Below are 19011 nucleotides of genomic sequence, written 5' to 3'. Positions count from 1 at the left end.
TTTGGAGTTTGGAGTTTGGAGATCCAAACTCAAAGAAGATCATTGAAGAAGACATCTTGGTATCTTATCGTATTAAATAACTAAGAATATGATTAACTTCACATTTTTATTGATAGTGAATATGAATTTATGTATATTTTTTTAATTAATAATAAATATAAAATATTTGTTTAATTTATTTTATAACATAGGAGATCATGTTAAAATCATGATATTCATAATTGATAGAATCATGATAATATATTATCATAATTTTTATAATTTAGAAATATGTTAATATTGAAAGGATAATGATAAACTTATTATTATTTATTTTCTCAATAATCTCTTCTCATATACCCCCGTAAAATTGTGTTCTCATTAGAGACACTGATCTTAGATCGAAATAGAAAGAATTACTAACCAGACAAATACTCAGTAATAGAATCTACAAATTGAACATAAGATGAAACATGAGAAACACACAGCTTACCATTGTGAATTTTGCTATGAACATAATAATGATTGATAGTTATGTGCTTCGTTCGAGAGTGAAATATACGATTAGCGCATAGATATATTACTCCGATATTATCATTATATATATATATATATATATATATATATATATATATATATATATATATATATATATATATATATATATATATATATATATATATGAAGGATCAAAGATTGTGATAAATAATTCATATAGCAACGATTGAATCCAACATAGTTTAGAAGTTATAGAAGCAACTAGTTGATATTCAACCTCCATAGAAGATTTTACAACAGAGCATTGTTTTTTGGAACTCCAGAGATTCAAATGTGATCAAGAAACATGATTGAAGCACTAGTAAATGTTCTGTCATCCTTATTATATATACAATCCACATTAAAAAATTGCATGAAGTAATAGAGGATAGTTCTTTCAAAGAAATAAGCTATAATCAATATTGCCTTTCAAGTATCAAAGAAAATGTTTAACAATTGTCCAATTGTTGAATGTAAGCTTATGCATAAATTGAGAAAATTTATTCATTATATATGTAATGTTCGGGCAAGTGAATGTCAAATATTGTAGATTGTCAACAACTTGATAATACTTAATGACATCACTTAGATTAGCATTATCATATAGGGTAAAGGAACACTTGTAGAGATTGATATAGTAACAGTATTTGCTTCAAATATTTTGGTGCGATAAAAAGTCATGAATATACTTCTGTTGAAAAAATAAATATATCGTTTGTTATATGGATGACTTTAACACTAAGAAAATAGCAGAAGAACCCGAGATTAATTATTTCTCGGCTACTAAATAAATTGATTAATTATTATTGATTTATTAGTAATAATAATTAAGTCATCCATAAATTAGTAAAAAAAACATAATTATGTCTTCACAAGAATAAATGAATAACGAATCATATTGAGAATTATGAAATCCAACTGAGAATAGATATGTTTGAAGTTCATGGTACCAAGCTAAAAGGACTTGCTTGATATCACATAGCCTTGCATAATTCATAGACATATTGAGGAAAATTATGATCAATAAAGCTATGAGGTTACCTTATAAATATATCCTCAAAAATATGACTATGAAGAAATATATTATTCACATCAAACTATCAAAGTCTCTTACTATTAGAAAAGGCAAGACATAAAATAATATGAATTATTATTGGCTTTACAATCGAGCTAAATGTATTATGATACCCAAGACCTAAATGTTAATAAAATTCCTTTATAACAAATCTTGCTTTATACTTATTAATGGATCTATCATTTGCACCTTACAAGGTTTTGACTTAGATGGGATGAGATTAAGTCCCATATATCATTTCATAATAAAGAATTAATTTTTTTATATATTGCTGCTCATCATCATCAGGAATTTTTATAGCTTGGTTAACAATAGAAAATAGAAATAAAATTTTGAGATTTTATTTACAAAAAAATAAAAATATTTATTTAGTTTAAAGACTTGATTTTTGGATCTAGTTACTATCGAATGAATTGGTATATAGTCAATGACATCTCTAGAACATATTGGATTAGAAAAACTTAAAATAGAGAATATTAAAATCAAATATTATTGTGAATTCTCTTGATGTGTAATACTCTCGTAAGGCAGCTAGATGGATGAGCTAACCTCCTATTCATTATGCACCATTGAGAAAGAACATGATAGGATTTGAATAAATAAAGTATTCAGATTGGTGGGTGGGATTGATGTTTTAACCTAAACGGGAATGGTAATATGAGATACCTCATGAATTTAAGAATTCAATCAATAAAGTTATTGGAAGTTAATCTGGGTGAAAAAGAGTCAAGTAATTTATATAAGAAAAATAAATTCTACAATCAATATGAGAAGAAATAAAAATTCTTTTGGTTGATGAATCAAAACATTTAAAGACACTTTGATTAGTAGAATATTCAAGAAAAATGAATGATTTTGATTGGGCTTCTAGTTTGATATAGGTGTAAAATTTTAACCATTGATAACATAGACACCTATAAACATATAATTTACTATAGTTATGAGTGGATCCAAATAAGTTTTCAAATGATGAAATCATATTAAAAATTAGAGTAAGTATGTGATTAATAAGATAAATTGATGTGATAAATGCATGAGATCAAAATTGAAAATATAAGAAAACTTGAGTAAGGAGTACGAGGCTAGTTCGGACGATATGCTAATGATGATATTTCATTGTCCTATTATGTTCAAGAGTATGTGGAGGAGTGAGAAAATGAGAGATTCTATTGGTTTAAAAAAAAAATTACGAAGCTTTCGAATTTGACCACTGTTATCGTAGTAAAATGAAATAATGGATCGTTAAAAGAAATTTTCAACAATAAACTGAATTTTGCTTCATAGGAAATAACCACATGTAATTTATGAAATGATAAATAAAAATAAGATAGTACTTAAATCCATCATGAGATTATATTCGTGAAGGATCTCAAACATTAGAATATATAAGTTTAAGAGGCGAATTACTTATGAGAGAGGATGTAGAAAATAAAAGCTTGTACATTTTGTTGCATTTACATTAAGAGGATTTTATAGAGATTACATATGGAATGATTTGAGGAGAGAGATAATGATAATACTATGAAGAAAAAGATTTTCACGGATAAAAAAAAAGTATATTTATAATTAATAACTTTAAGAATATTCTCTTTAATCGTTTATGGAGGGCAAGTTATTATATCATCTATATAACTCATAAGATCATAATTGATTAAAAGAGAATAAAATTGAGTATACTAAGATGTATAGTTTGTTGATGTGAGCTTAAGAGGAGTTTGGACGGTAACGTCAATGAAAATAATAGTATTTTCAAAACTAAAAAAGTTAAAGATGATATGAGATGAGTGACTAATTGAAAAAATATTATTGATCATATCAAAAAGTAAAGAAGAAAATACACAAGCAACTTACCACAAAGAGAGTTGGGTTAGATCATAAAGCTTAATAAAAATTATAATGCTATCTTCAATCATGACTAAAGAGGAGATAAAGCAACAATAGTAAAAAAAAAATTCTTAAATTTACTATGCTCTTAGAAGAAATGACTAGTTTGAATTTTCATGAATATTAGGTATGAATTTATATCCACAAAATGATATTATGATAATTATAAATTTTTATAATATAAAATATTTATCTAAATTATTTCATAAATATAGAAAACCATGTTGAGATCATTATATTTATTATTGATAGATTTATGATAATATCATAATTTTTGTAATTTAAAATCATGATAACATTAAGGGAATGTTGATAATTTTATCATAATTTATTTTTTTAATAATATTTTTCCTAATACTGACACGTTTTCATGGACGTGTGTCGGCTACTCTGCCACACCTCTATATGTCCGGTTGCCTAGTCGTTCCAGCGACAACTCTCTCTCTCTCTCTCTCTCTCTCTCTGTTACGGAAGAGATGAAGAGCCACCAAGACGCCGGCAAGCAGGAGACGAGGGGAAGAGGGAACTTGTGCCCACCACCAAGGGGCAGCATCAAGAAGCAGATCGCTACGGAACTGAAGGATTCATGGTCTTCCATGACCTCCGCCATCTACTCCACCTGGAAGGGGAGCATATCTGGGAGCGGTGATCGGGAAGGCGGAGCTGCGACATCGACGCGTCCTCGTGCATCTGGCTAATACTTGTCTGGTTGCTTGGCATCTGTTCCTTCCATCAGATTGGAGCTCCTTCGATTCCCGTAGCTGCTTCCTCCTGCTCTGTAATATAGGAATAAACCAAGATGAGTGTTTGCGTTAGATGAGTGGAGCTCTGTAAATTAGGTCTCTGTCACTGGCATAGAGTCAGCTCAGCTGCTCTGCTACTGTGTCTTTTGCTCTTCCGCCGCTGTCCATCATTCTGGTTTCTGAGAATATATACTCACTCTTTGCTTGCTTCCAACTGGGAAAGGAGGAGGAGGAAACTGAGGGTTATGAAGAAGACGATGGCTAAGAAGGTGACAGAAGCGAATTCATGTGTGAATGCGACGACAACCTTCTGATTCCTTGAAAGAAGATGATGCAATCTATCCTCTGCAGCTGCAGCTGAGGTTACAGAGAAGGAAACCTGGCGACATATTGTATACGTAAAAGCCTATCGCCCACGGTTTCGGCCTTCGCCCCCAAGACTGCCTAACTATAGATGAAGAGTGGTAAGAGACCAACAAGATCGGCTCTTGCCACGAGACGGTCTATGGAAATTGTTTTTGTATACGCTGATCTGAGAAGTGGTCAATCTGAAATAATTAACGATAACAACTACAATATTGTTTAATATCATTCAAAAATATATATATATATATTTATAAGCGTGGTCTGGTCAGACTGAGGTCCTTCTTTCACTCTGACAATAATAACATATGATCTTAATTTAGACTCGTTAGACGTTTGCACTCTGTTGTATGGATAGGAGATATTATCAGAAAACTTGGGACTCGCGACCTGAATCATTCCAGGCTCGAAAATTTGAAGTCAAAAGTCGTAGCATTTTGATGGGCAAATAAGACTTGGTGGAGAAGCGTACACGTGATTCATGCGTCGCCAAGCCTACCTTCATTGAGACAGCAAGTCAACTACTACCCGTCTTCTCCTTATCGCATCATTCTCAAGAGTCACGCACGGAAGCAAATGAGAGACCGGGTGATTGGGCTGTCAACACTAAAGAGATTAGCAACAGATCCAGAGATGTACTATATATCCACATAAAGGATCCGTTGTTGCACCTAAATGTATACTCACCAAAGAAACAAGACAGTCAAAATGATTGAGACCCACATTTCACGGTTTCAGAAGAACTTACTAGTGCAGATCATGAACAGTACATGTAGACGAGGGGATGACCGAAAGCCCAGAATAAAGTTCGACTGTTCTAGCTCCGCGGTGAAGAGGAAAGAACCTGAAGAACACGATAAAATGATACAGGGGTAGACCACACGATGGTTCACCAAGTATTACTTCTTTGCGACTGGCTACCCCCCCCCTCGGACCTGCCCTGCCCTAAAGATGGTTCATGTGTGTAACATTTTGGCACCTCGTTGGAGCGTTACTGATTTGGATTCATGAAACGGTAATTTGATGTAGCTCTGGGAGAGAAATGAACATGATGGGTTGTTGGAGGTGGTGGCTTCAGGGGAGGAAGAGCAGCTGTCACTGTGGTAGGTGAGAATCCTGATGATGCTGCAGAAGAGAACAGTGGAAATGGACAATGTCCATTTGTCGGCCAGTTCCAGATTGGGAGAGCTTGCAAGCCAACCGCGGTCCTCTTCTCACTCTCGTTCTCCTGCATTCGCAGGCAGAAACTACTGTGAGATCAACTAGGCATGATAAACCAATCAAACAGTGTATTACGAGACCATATCAGCAAGAACAAGTATCCAACGGAGAGACAGCAGACCATCTAAATCAAATTTGTCACAAATTATTCCCAAAGAACCAACCAAATCAGGTGTTTGTAAAATTGGTATTTCCACGAGTGGGCCAATCACAGTGGAAATTTGTTCTGTCAAAATAATTTGCAACTTAACGTAGCATTTTCCGAGAGACGATCATGGCAAAAAGCATTAGATCGAAATGTCTAGGCATGAGAGTGCTCAGGGGGCACGGTTGAGGCACATAGTGTATATATCTGAGCAGCAGTACAGTACTAGAGTAAAGAAGAATTCTTACAGTTGGTCAGTGTGTAATTTCTTTAGAGTCCAAAACTAATAGTTAGCAGTGAGGCACAATAAAGTAGAAATGGACTCGGACATGTCATAAACAACACAATCCATGGAATCATCAAGTGGGACTGGGAACAAATACACATTAGAGTATGCATGACATTGCAGGAAAAAGAAATCGACCACCGAAGGAAAATATGGCATGCCAATGCTTCCAATAAAACAAGGTCTATCAGGGGATTATTCAGGAAGGAACAGACTGGCAATAAGTCCAATTGTGAGAAGGAATAACAAAATATCAGAATATAGCAAACTGATTACCTTTGCTATGTTGCAATCAGAAGCTTCAAACTGGCTATTTGATGAAGTTTGATATCCCTTTGGACCTTGGACGACAGATTGAGAAATCCTCAAACTCAGATCCACATCATGACCTGCAACCAATCAAATATTTGAACTCAGATAATGAATTTTTCTCAAAGAACCATGCAATTGATTCAGAACAACACATCTTGAATTTGATGTTAGAGAGAGACTCAAATATGCGAACTGCACCTTCAGTATCACCCTCAAAAAGTAGTTCTCCTTCATAGGTACTTGGCTCAAAATTGGTAACAGCATCCCTTCCATTATACTTTATTGCTGCCTTGTCATAAGCCCTGATGTAGAAGAACAACAAAGAGAAACAGGAAATTGGTGTTGGTACCGAACCCTAATGAAATTAAAATTAATAATTAGAGCATCATCGACGATGAAGAAATCCATGCTTGGGACCTTGCAGCTTCTATTTCGCTGTCGAATAGCCCAAGATATATGTACCTGCACAGCATAAATTGTGTTCTAGTTAAGATCATGTTTCTTCTGCAATCTGTGAACCAAGACTATAACAAATCAATGATTTCCCGGTATCTCTACCGATATCAGCTATGTTGCTTTGTGCAAATGATAGAACTTTTGGTCTTAGGCATCAAGACACAAATCGAGAACTAAGAAACAATGTGCAAGAGCAAGAACCCATCCTGATCCTCAAACCAAAGCCCACGAGTCAAGGACACTGGCACAATATTCTTACTTCTTGCCAAGGAACTGCCCCATGCGGGCTTCCCAGCGACCACACTTGTGAAGGGTCACTCCTCTGTATTTTGAGCTTCCTCTTGAAAAACCAGTACTCTGGCGACGAAGTATATGCACAAATTCTTCTTTTGATAGATTCCTCATCTAAGAAGGGGTAAACCGAAAAAAAATGAATTGGCCATCCAAAATTATAATTAACCGAACTATTCTTTTGCCTCTACTTTTAGTTACCTGTTTCAGATCTTCCTCATAGTCGCTGAGATTGAAATTGATATCAGCATCCACTCCACGAAACTTGATTGCAGCTCGGTCATATGCCCTGAAAGTAGAATATTGCTGCTTATATATTCTTTGCCTAAATAGGTGAAAGCCATAAGAGAAAAAGATTAAAATCAGACGAAAAAATAATTCTTACCTTGCGGCAGCATGAGCAGTGTCAAAACCTCCTATTAATGTCCAAATGTCAAATTCAAAACAACAATCAGAAAATTTCCGATCCAACAGAAATATGAATGATCAAACGAAATTTTGCATGAAAGCTTACCCAAATACACTTGCTTCCCGCAATCCCTGCCCAAGAGAAGCAACTAATGTCAGTTTACCTGAATCAGGGGAGAAGAAATAAGATTCAAAAGACCAAAATGTTAACCAGATGTGAGACTCCCATCTTCCTGTCCTGCGGTAGAACGTAACTCCCCGGTACTGAGAGCTGCGGGACCGTGGCCCCCTGCGACTCTTTTTCACCTGCTTTTGCTGCTGTTGCTGCAGAATTCTCAATTCTGATTGTGTATCAGTTTGGCAAAACGTAAGATTCATCCAAGGCAGCCTCGATGAAGACGGGGACGAAGCCACCACCGGCAGTTGGAAACCATCCGGAATCAGCATCGTTGCCGATGGAAAGAGCTGCCTGGTGATGAGTCCAGGTTGTTCCAGGACACCACTCGCATGCCCTCCAATCCCCTCTTCGGCTTCATTCTCTCCCTCTGCCGAGGTAGAGCATTTCAAGATTCCGAATTTGAAGGCCATCGCAGGAAGGGTCGAGCAAGAATCTTCATCGGCCACGTCCACAGAACCCTCAGTGTTGAGGACAGACGAATTCGTAATCCCGGAGTCGTCCATCTGCCTGGCGCCAGAACTCTCGGGGACAAGCTTATCTTCGAGAGCCGTCGACTCGCCGGAAGACGCCAGGTTGAGGTCGAACATTTTGAGAAAGACAACCTTTCACGATCAGATCCGTATTCGCACACTCTCGCAAGCTTAGGGTTTGGATTCCTTGCTATTTCAGGAAGAATAGCCAGAGCAGGTAGAGATAGAAGCAGGATAGGGCCGAGTCGTTCTTACGGAACATCTATCTCCTTCCACGATTAAGATTGCCACCCCGCAACTATAATAACTATGTGCTTCACCATCCCACAGTATATATCACATCTACAAGGGAAGCAATCTCAATAAGTACACGAATCACCATCAACTAAGATCAGCAACACAGATGGCCGCACAGGCACGATGGTGGCGTCACCACCACTACAGCTGCCTGCTATTCCATCTCGCACAGACCAGACCAGCGATCTCATCCCCAGCAAGGGAAACGAGAGGAAGAGAAGAGGGAAACGAAACAAAACGAGGGGGGAAGCACAACTTCCGATCGACAATGACAGAAGTTAGAGAGAATGGCAGAGAGAGACAGAGAGATAGAGATAGAGAGGCGACTCTCCATCGCATCTAACGGAGAAACTGCGATCTCTGCTCGGAGACCAACCTCTCCGCTTCCATCGTCCCGCCTTCTCACCTCGATCTTTCCTCACCCAAGGAACAAAAATGGAGGGTAAAACGCTCGACATCGAATCGAATCCGGAGCTCAACAACACAGCAGAGACAAAGAACAAGTATAAAGTAAGAATAAGCACCTCGCGAAGGATTACGGAGAGACGGCGACGGTGGACAGATCGTCGGCGTTGAGCGGCGGGGAGGGAGGATCCGTGAGAGGAGAGGAACAGCCTCGAGAGGCACGACTACCAAAGAAGCCTCTTGTGCTACAAATAGAGGGAGTGAGTGGCACCGGACGACCGGGAGCAGCCGGTCTTCGGGGTTTCCACTGCGGATTCATCCTCGCCGCCCGATGTAATCATCATGGATTAGTTCCGTGTGCTGGAAGATGCCGCATTCCAAACAGGGAATAGGACTGTAGGACGCGCGGAAGATGACACGTCCTCAAAAGGCGACTCGATTAGTTTAACGTCGTAAGAGTATATTTTATTATATTATATTTATATTTATCTTTTATTTTTACGTCTTAAGAGTAGATTAATGTGTTGGTCTACGAAGTTTCCGTTTTGGGAAATGCGTGGGTGACACAGAAGCGTGCAGATGAAGAAGCCACCTTTAAATTACTTATTTGTTTTAAATAATTGCCAAAATTTGGAAGTCAAAGGATATTTCATTTTCAAAGTGTCCTTTCAACGTTTGCATATATATTGGAAGGTTTATAGAGGAAAATATAATGAATCAAAAAAACTAATAGATGCTTTATCAATATTTGTTTCTAAAAAGTAGAACTAATCCGAGAAATATCAATAAAATTCGGATAAATTCAACTTGATTAGAGCTCGTGTATATAAACAAATTCATGTGAAGTCGAGAATATCTAAAATTACATAAACATCATTATCATGTGAGATTCCGAACATGATTTCTATGATATTTAAGTAATAGAGTGGATATTTGAAATAAATAATAATTGAGTTTTTATAATTGATTAAGCTAGATAGAATATTTCATGATATAAATGAAATATTTTTTAAATATTTTATATTTGATTAATTTCAACGTGACTTTAGAGTTTTACCATCCCGATCCGATTAAGCTATCACATATGAAATCTTTAATCAGATACATGACAAGATATATGCATAGGTTTATCCTGACATCGTAATCATGTTGTTATATTGAATGGTTCGAATCATTATAATTAATTAATTAGTATCAAGAACAGTATAGGCGAACTTTCCTTGACTTCATGCGAGAGGATGGAAACCTAAAAATATGAATGGCGTTGTCATGCTTTCTGGAGTCGTTTCAATGGTTATAATTTCATCGCATAAATCCAGCTCAGAAGTGGACGCTAAAGATGAACGGTCGATGTCCAGAGATTAGAAGATCCCAAAGTGCATCACGATTCACCAATTCGATATGAAAACTAATGCACATTAATCCATATGAAAACTAAGAGGGGAGGATCCTCTCACATCTCATGCATCACATCTCAGTTGTCCACTAGTACAAAACACATCATCTTCTTATTGTAGTGGATGAAATGAGATGGGGATGGGTTAGGATGGTAGATGGAGACAAGAGTGCACTTGAAAGCATAAGACTAGGAAGGATATAAAAAAAAGACTATTTGGACTTTGTATTTTTCCTAATTTGTAGTATTTATAGTTATATATATTTTTATTCGAACAAACAAATATTATCATGATTGTAAGCTATAGGTGGTTTAATTAATAATTGAAAGAATGTATAACAATATCCTACTCCTAATTTGGTAAGAATGTCTATAAAAACTCGGAACATGATAAGTTGGGTAATCATTCTAATTTAAATCTAAATATAAAATATTTTTTGAATAAAAAAATAATTTCTTTACACATGTGGTTATCATCTTAATATCATAAAAACGAACCTTTTTGAACGTAATATAAGTTATCTATTTTTTTTTCTCTAGAATATTATTTTAAACTTTTTTTTTTAGTTCCAAATCATCTCAAGTATTTTTTTTTTATTTTAATCTTAAGCATAAAAAAGATATTTCAAATAATACCCTTATCATAAGTTTCATAAATTTATACTATGATTCTGAAGTATGATTAAGATCATAAACCTCTATAGAATCGGATCATCTCATATCGGGCACATTTAAGTTCAACACAAACAGACCTTAGTTGTTATTTATATTATTTTTTTCAAATAATTATCACACAAACTCAAATAAAAAAAGAAAAATAAAATAAAAAACCAGCTCAAAGCAGATAAAATCTGGACCGCTCATTTCGACGCCCGACCGCTGGTGGACAGATGGGGACACGAGAGGCCAATCAACGGTGATGCAGAGAAGATAGACAAAAGCCAAAGGGGCCCCAAGAAAGGCGGGGAAGAAGTCGGCCCCCCACACGAAACCACCCACCCATGGGCCCCGCCCTCCTCCTACCCCCTCTCTCTCTCTCTCTCTCTCCCTCGTATGAATGAATGCCTTTTCCCTCTCCGGTGTCGACCGGCTGCAACCGGTGGTCCGACCCGGCGGACGTCGTCTTCCACCGACACATCGGGCGGGGCCGACCCAATCGGAGGGCGCCACGTGGGCCGCCTGTTTGTATTATACTCCTTTGGCTGTGGGTACGACTTGTCCTTTCTTCCTCCACATATAAACCCTAAACAAATGCCAAGTACCAAAGTGCGGATGACGTTCATGTTTCTTGATTGGATTCATCTATCTAAATCATTGTCTTTTCCCCTTTAACTGCCTCTATTTCTACAATTTTTTAACTGTATTTTTTTCTCAATACCTGAAGAATATCTGATCATCTATTTTTTTCTCTATCTTTTCTGTGAACTGATAGCCAATCTGTCGAGTTGTATTATTTTTATACTATGTTATGATAATTTTAGTAATATTTAAAAAATATTATAATATAATATAAAAAATCAAGATATGTAATACTGTACCGTATCGGTGTTTCGAGGTTGACTCGATACGGTACGGTACCGACGTATCGAGTGGTACACCATGACGTACTGAATGGTACATCAGGACTTATCGAGCTATTTCCTCTTACCGTAACACTACTATAATGTATTACTATAACATTATAACACGGTCCATCCGGTAGTGAACGGTCCATACCGATATGTCATCGGACCGATACGTATCGCCCGTACCGGAGGGTACCATTCGAAATTACATATCATAAAAAATATTATATTAAAATATATCATAATATAATATAAAAATATTATAATTGAATCAATTTATTAGATAAATCGATCCATAGAAAAATAAAAAAATGTAAACACCTGTCAGTAAAGTAAAAGTAAAAAGAAAATTTGAGAATTCATCTTAAATGTTATACTACATCTCATTAAAAAGTTATGGGTCATCAAATTTTAATATAATATCGAGAAAAATAATTGTGTTCAGTTCAAATCCCGCATAAAAATATATCTTCCATCGATTTAAGTTGTACATAGACGAGGATGAAAATTGTTAAAAATATAAATCACATCATATCTTTCTATTATTATTATTATTTAGAATAATAATATATGCCATTGATATTCATTAAAAAATCAATCAGATTAACCACTATTAACACGATCGTCAATATCGACTTTGAATTTAAGAATATGTAATATATAAATACCTTAATTATTGAAATGAAAGATATAAAGCAAATTAATGTTCATTAGAATTTAAATATTTATGTTCTAAACATATATATGTGAGATTTTGGTTTTTGCAGTAAAATATGCATGCCAATCTTACATTTGAAGGGAATAAATATGAAAAAAAAATACTTATTTTACATGTATTAATGATCGAATTAAGAGTTAAACTTTTGTTCATGATTATTTAGTTAATAACTAATTAATAGATATTGTAACATATTAATAGAAAAGCGTGATGTTTTGGTTGGAAAAAGAGATAGAGATTGCCCCTACTAATATGTGCATGTTAGATAATAGTCTTAAGGTAAACAGTGGTAAGTTATCTCTCTCTTTGTCATAGAGAAAAGCTCAAAGGAGATTAGAGATAAGGAGATTAGAGATAGCAGAGGGTTGTTATTCTTATACAATTATATATAAAAGCTTATTTTTAGTACAGTAAAAAAAATAGATCACTATTCTACACTTATCTTGGATTACTATCATAGGCACTAACATATTTGAGTCGAAAAATCTTACTTAACTTCATCTCCATGCAGGTGACACTTCGGGAGCTCGAGATTTTCTTCTCGAATACATCTTGGACAATCTTACGCATATGAGTTTGAATCACATCACGTTAATTAGGATCTCAAAAATATCTTCCTATAATAGTTCATAATTATTCAGTTTATAAATAATTAATAGATATAACAACATATTAATAAGCATAAGATATTAACTTGTGAAGTTGTCGGGATTTAAAGGGGAAAAAAAACAAAAAAAAAGGATAATTTTATGGAGTTTTAATTTTGATTTTGGATTTGTGTAGATAATCGTGTGATAGCTTCAAGTTTGTCTCCATTGGATATCATCACGCCCTCTTCACAGTTGGTCCAAAAGAAGGGTTCCATCGAACAGCTCACCGTTGGTGATCGATGCGAACCCATGGCAAGCATACTATGCGTCCAATATTATTATGATGTGCCTTTCCCAACAAAAATCTTAGTCATCACGATAGCAAATCTCAGTCGTTTGTTTGTGCACAATTTATAAAGAAAACTAATCAATAATAGGAAAACATATAAAAGACAAAAAAAAAATAGCAATTATAATGGTCCATTATAGTTGTCACAACTTTCTCTTACCTAAGTGTTACAAAATACAATGAATAATATATATATATATATACACACACGAGATTAATCAAAACTCGACATGCGAATGTCAATCCATCATATCTATCACGTCAATATATAATAAAATATAAAATAATCTTTAAATAAAAAATGGTTGAAAGAATATTTCACGTAGAGAGGACAACCACATAAGTCCTTTTCTCTCTTATTTTTATCGAAACCTTTGGTTATAAATACAAAATTCTTCGATTATGATTAGATTCTTCTCTCTCATCTCTCGACTTTAGTTATTGTTCAATTTAAAGGTTTCATTTCTGATTATATCTCCTTAAAGTTTGTGTTATTAAATGATCATCATATCAAGATAAGATTTAGAATGGAGACATAATTGAATTGTCTCCGAAATCCAAATTGATGATAATAATTGTTTTATGTATGGAGGATTATTATTGTTGTATGTATGTGTGATGCTTAATGACAAGATTAAACCGGTGGGGGAAAGATACTTTAATGACAACTCGACCATAATACTTCCTCTGTTTTCCCATTGCCACACTCGATGGCAAATAAACCGGTGGGGGCCATTGCCATCATCGATTAAAAGATCAATAAGATTCGCTCGAGCTGCCTCCCCCATTTCTTCTCATGTAATTTGATGGGTTGGCCATTTCCTCTTGCAATCATGTTCCAATTAATATATATATTTAATCCGTCTCATTAGCAAGTGGATTACGCTTTTATGGGTGTATTATTGGCGGAGATGTCCGAGGTTGGCGACGTGGGCGCATCCTGTCCATGCATACAAAGCCTTTTTCCTCGTGATACGTGCCGTTCAACCTATCACACGCTGCCCTTTTCTTTGTCTAATATTTAGCCTCACCGACCAAATATTTTAATAACTCCCCGATTATTATATCAGAGGAAGACAAGCTTAAGTAATCATTAGAACATTTCGTGGGAAATGATGCAATTTTCTTACAAATTTTGCGTTTAATTGAAATTACAACATATCGAAGGCCCATGAGCCCGGCCCATTATGCCTAGCATTATTTCATGCAAACACAGATTTCTCTAAGGTTATCATAAATTATTTACTGTATTTAGTTATCTTTATATTCTATACTTTTATTAATTATATCAAGTTTTTTATACTTATGAAATTGAAACGTTTAACTTCGTTTTTCCTTATGATTGACAAAAATATGAGAGTTTATATATTAAATGTTTCACTTTTATATATTAAAGATACAATGATCAAAATATTAAAGATAACTAATTAATAATATTTAATTACAGCAGGATAATGTATACTTATATAAGCTTTGTCTTATTCTTTAACGCTTGTCATACCTGATCGGATCGGATCAAATCGATCCGACACATTGTTGGGCCGACTCGGGCCTCTTGGCTATATGTGGAAAGGGAGGGCATGGAAAGCGCCTGCTGTGTGGAAAGGAATAAACACCCAAGTGGGACCTACTTGCCTAACGATAGGGACCCAAAACTAATTGAGAGTCGTCCAGCCATGGGGTCCACGAAATACACCAGTACATAATCCGCCAGGCAGTGACCCACCAAACCGGCATGAGAAACATTATAATGTTATGGCCACGTCAGCGCCCAAATGGTCAAATCGAACCGGATTAGGCGATTGGGGACTGATTTAATGGGATTTGGGTCACTAAGGTCCTGTTTGGGGGGCTTAAGTGAAAACAGAACACAACTTACGAGGGTCTTAAGCTTAAAAAAGCTTCAGTTAGGGGTCCATTTTACGAAATCGCCCCCGGGGTCGGTGGCTGGGAAAACTAATGGAGCAAGGAAAGCACGGTCATATTGCGTTTATAATTGCCGCACTGCCGCCGGTGGGGCCCTCCGGCGACCAATGGGTGAAGTCCTGAAACGGAATCTTTCTGCCCCACCGTCGCGTTCACACCTGGTAGGGTCCCACCGTCGCCACCAAGACGCCTGTCCGTTTGGTTTGTTGCGCGACTTCGGACAACGTCGTGGGACAGCATGAAGCATCCACGCCCCAAGGACGCAATCGTCGCCGTCGAAATCGCGTCATAAGTCGTGGTGTAGATCCATCCGTCCGTTCCATCTCCTGGTACCCGGAGCGCACTATAAATGCGGAGGCCCCGCCGGGTTACCACTGACGACGACTAGACGAAGACCAGAATTCGGGGAAGTGGACGACGGCGATGGGGAAGTCGTACCCGGCGGTGAGCGAGGAGTACCAGAAGGCGGTGGAGAAGGCCAGGAGGAAGCTCCGCGGCCTCATCGCCGAGAAGAACTGCGCCCCTATCATGCTCCGCCTTGCGTACGCATCGTTCTCTTCTCTTCTTCTCTTTCTGTTCTCTCTTGCATAAGAATCGATCACCATCGTGTCGGGGTGTGGGGACCTTCGATCTCAGTTGGCACTCGGCGGGGACGTATGACGTGAGCACGAAAACGGGAGGCCCGTTCGGGACGATAAGGTTCGCGGCGGAGCTCGCTCACGGCGCCAACAACGGCCTCGACATCGCCCTCCGGCTCCTGGAGCCAATCAAGGAGCAGTTCCCCACTCTCTCCTTCGCTGACTTCTACCAGGTTCTCCCCCCTTTCGATCTCCCTGTCCAGATCTTTAAACAAGAGGATACGGCGCTTTCAACGCTTGTTTTGCATTCAATTACTTGGCAGCTCGCCGGAGTCGTCGCCGTCGAAGTCACCGGAGGGCCGGAGATCCCTTTCCATCCCGGCAGAGAGGTATCAAACACCCGCGCTCTCTTTCTTGCTAACACGAAGAAAAAAGGGTAAAAGATTAGGGTTAGGAGTGATCGGGTCGGCGGTTATGGATCTACTTCATTCGTCCTCAACTCTTCCTGGAATTGGAAGTGGAGAAATGACGTAATTATAAAATCATATAGTTCCCCAAAACTAACGGAGAGTAAGATTGGAGCAGTAAATATATTCTAAGGAGATTGCGCGTATTAGATGTGCGGTGGCGTTATTCCTTCTGGTTTGCGAGTAAATCTATTGGAAAGGTTGTATATCATTGATATGATTCCTCCAATTCATCAATCATGAACAATGATATGAAAAATATGAGCTAAAATAATTCAAGCAAAATGTTTAAGTCATTTGGACCTATTAATATCATGGTTTTAATACTCCAAAAATTTATATTGGGATCTCTATTGTTGAAACATATAACCTTATTTATCATAATATCGTGACGAAAAATATAACACATAATACCACATGTTGAATTAGCATGAAAATAATAGACAAAAAGATAATTTTAATATCTTTTTGTTTTCAATACGTGAGATATTGAAATTATCTTTTTACAATAAAGTTATTGGAAACGAAAATGGTGTTAAAATTATCATTTTGCGTATCGTTTATACATTGATCCATGTCATATGTTATATTTTACGTCAATATGGTTGACGACATTAGGATAAGTAGAGTTATTTATTTTATTTTTAAAACTATAGAAAACTTAATATAAATTTTATATGTACATAGGTGATGATACTAATAGGGTTAGAATAATATGTAATTAATCCTCAAATAAAATTTTCAATCCAAAACATATACTTATAATATCAATGATAATTTTATTAAGTTAATTCTTGTTTATCCGATATAAACATCGATTCAGAACTAATCGAAATCCTATTGATATCCATACAGTTGTCATAAGTTTCTTTAATTTTTTTCCCACTTCCACATCGATATTGCATAGAACTTATAATAAATATTATGGTATGTAATACGTAGACTTCTGTTGTGCCGATCTCGGATTTGACTGTATCAGATGTTCATTCGAGTAGGATGGGACCCTTAGACTCTTGAGACATTCATTCGCAAGAGTTTAAGTGACGATAAAGCTTCCCGAGAGCAGATTTAGTGAAGGATACCTGAACAAGATTTGGTCTGTTTTGCATTGATGATCTTGTTTTTCTGTTTCAGGACAAGACCCAACCTCCTGAGGAAGGCCGCCTGCCTGATGCCACAAAAGGTACAGCTTTAGACAAAATGTTTCAGGACATTCAAAATGACCCTCCAATGTTCCTACTTCTCATGCTGCATTTTTGGGGATATCATAAAATTAGTTCTATTTAGATGTTTTGTTCGCTTGGTTCAATTTTCAATCATCATTATATAGACTCTTTCTCTGGCTTTTGCATGCGTCCTATTGAGTTTGGTTGATGAGATGCCACAGTAACCTTATTTTGCTGTACAAAAAGAAAGAGATGATCAAAATTGTTTTTGATGGGCTTTCGGTCTCGCAGGTTCGGACCACCTCAGGGATGTGTTTGGCCACATGGGTCTCAGCGATCAGGATATCGTTGCACTCTCTGGTGGCCACACGCTGGTAAATCAATATTTACACACTTCTTTATCGTCGCAGCATTTCGTTCGCTAGACCATTTGTTATCTAATTACTTTGCGTGCGATGGCACCTTCTGATGTCTCAGGGGAGATGCCACAAGGAGCGCTCCGGTTTCGAGGGAGCTTGGACTTCCAATCCTCTTATTTTCGACAACTCCTATTTCAAGTAAGATTTATGTCGCCTCCTCGACATCTGCATGTTCTGATGTGTTCCTCTTCTCTGTATATGTTCTCATATGTCCGGTGGCAGGGAGCTCCTGAGCGGCGAGAAAGACGACGTCATCCAGCTCCCGTCCGATAAGGCTCTCCTCACCGATCCTGTTTTCCGTCCCCTGGTCGAGAAATACGCTGCCGTATGCGCTCTCATCTGATCTTTTTTTTTTTTTTTCTCTCTAGTTGCATTATGTGCGTTATACTGATCCGACGTCCTCACCCTCAGGATGAGGATGCCTTCTTTGCTGACTATGCTGAAGCACACCTGAAGCTCTCCGAACTAGGGTATGCATCGAAGCGTTTCTTGATCAACAAGTGCAGGTCTTACGAAAGTAGTCGACTTTTGCCTTACGTTTGTTTTCGTTTTCAGATTTGCGGAGGACTAGATCGTTCGTCCATACATGAAGTCACTTCAGTAAGCATATTTCCAATAAACCTTTCCGAGTGTTAATGCATGGATGTCTGGACACATCGAATGTTTCATATGTTTCTGCTCTCCGTTTTCCCTTTATGAATTTCACATGAAAATTCTGATTCTCGGTTTGTGGTTAACACAACTTCAATCCACGTGGTATAACAATTGATATCAGAAATTTCTCCCG

At 36.9% G+C, this 19011-nt stretch overlaps 2 protein-coding genes across 5 annotated transcripts; one reads left to right on the top strand and one right to left on the bottom strand.

The window, feature by feature from the left end:
- Positions 1-3779: 3779 nt before the first annotated feature.
- Positions 3780-9316, bottom strand: LOC135615780 (AP2-like ethylene-responsive transcription factor TOE3). 4 transcript variants are annotated; one of them, XR_010488157.1, is made up of 12 exons: positions 9170-9316; positions 7912-8690; positions 7807-7832; positions 7678-7708; positions 7494-7581; positions 7261-7406; positions 6963-7007; positions 6744-6847; positions 6510-6622; positions 5330-5809; positions 5081-5178; positions 3780-4251 (listed from the first exon to the last, which is right to left on the bottom strand). XR_010488157.1 is itself a non-coding variant. In XM_065114740.1 (10 exons), exons 2-10 carry the CDS (start codon positions 8463-8465, stop codon positions 5573-5575), a joined length of 1344 nt encoding a protein of 447 aa, XP_064970812.1. In that variant the 5' UTR covers positions 8466-8690; positions 9170-9316; the 3' UTR covers positions 5225-5572. The 4 variants fall into 4 exon arrangements, 1 of the variants encoding a protein (XP_064970812.1); XR_010488156.1 differs by having other exon boundaries at positions 3780-5178; XR_010488158.1 differs by lacking the exon at positions 5081-5178.
- A 6646-nt stretch (positions 9317-15962) lies between these two features.
- LOC135615778 (L-ascorbate peroxidase, cytosolic-like) lies at positions 15963-18947 on the top strand. The gene is made up of 9 exons (XM_065114739.1): positions 15963-16136; positions 16231-16405; positions 16496-16561; positions 17774-17822; positions 18097-18179; positions 18283-18362; positions 18447-18549; positions 18636-18694; positions 18780-18947. The coding sequence occupies exons 1-9, from the start codon at positions 16018-16020 to the stop codon at positions 18793-18795; spliced, it is 750 nt and encodes a 249-aa protein (XP_064970811.1). The 5' UTR covers positions 15963-16017; the 3' UTR covers positions 18796-18947.
- Positions 18948-19011: the final 64 nt, after the last annotated feature.

This window comes from Musa acuminata, chromosome BXJ2-6 (genome assembly GCF_036884655.1).
Source record: "Musa acuminata AAA Group cultivar baxijiao chromosome BXJ2-6, Cavendish_Baxijiao_AAA, whole genome shotgun sequence".
In the NCBI taxonomy this organism is placed as follows: Eukaryota; Viridiplantae; Streptophyta; class Magnoliopsida; order Zingiberales; family Musaceae; genus Musa; species Musa acuminata.
Note: the sequence above shows the minus strand (reverse complement) of the source record. Positions and strands in the feature narration are given on the sequence as shown.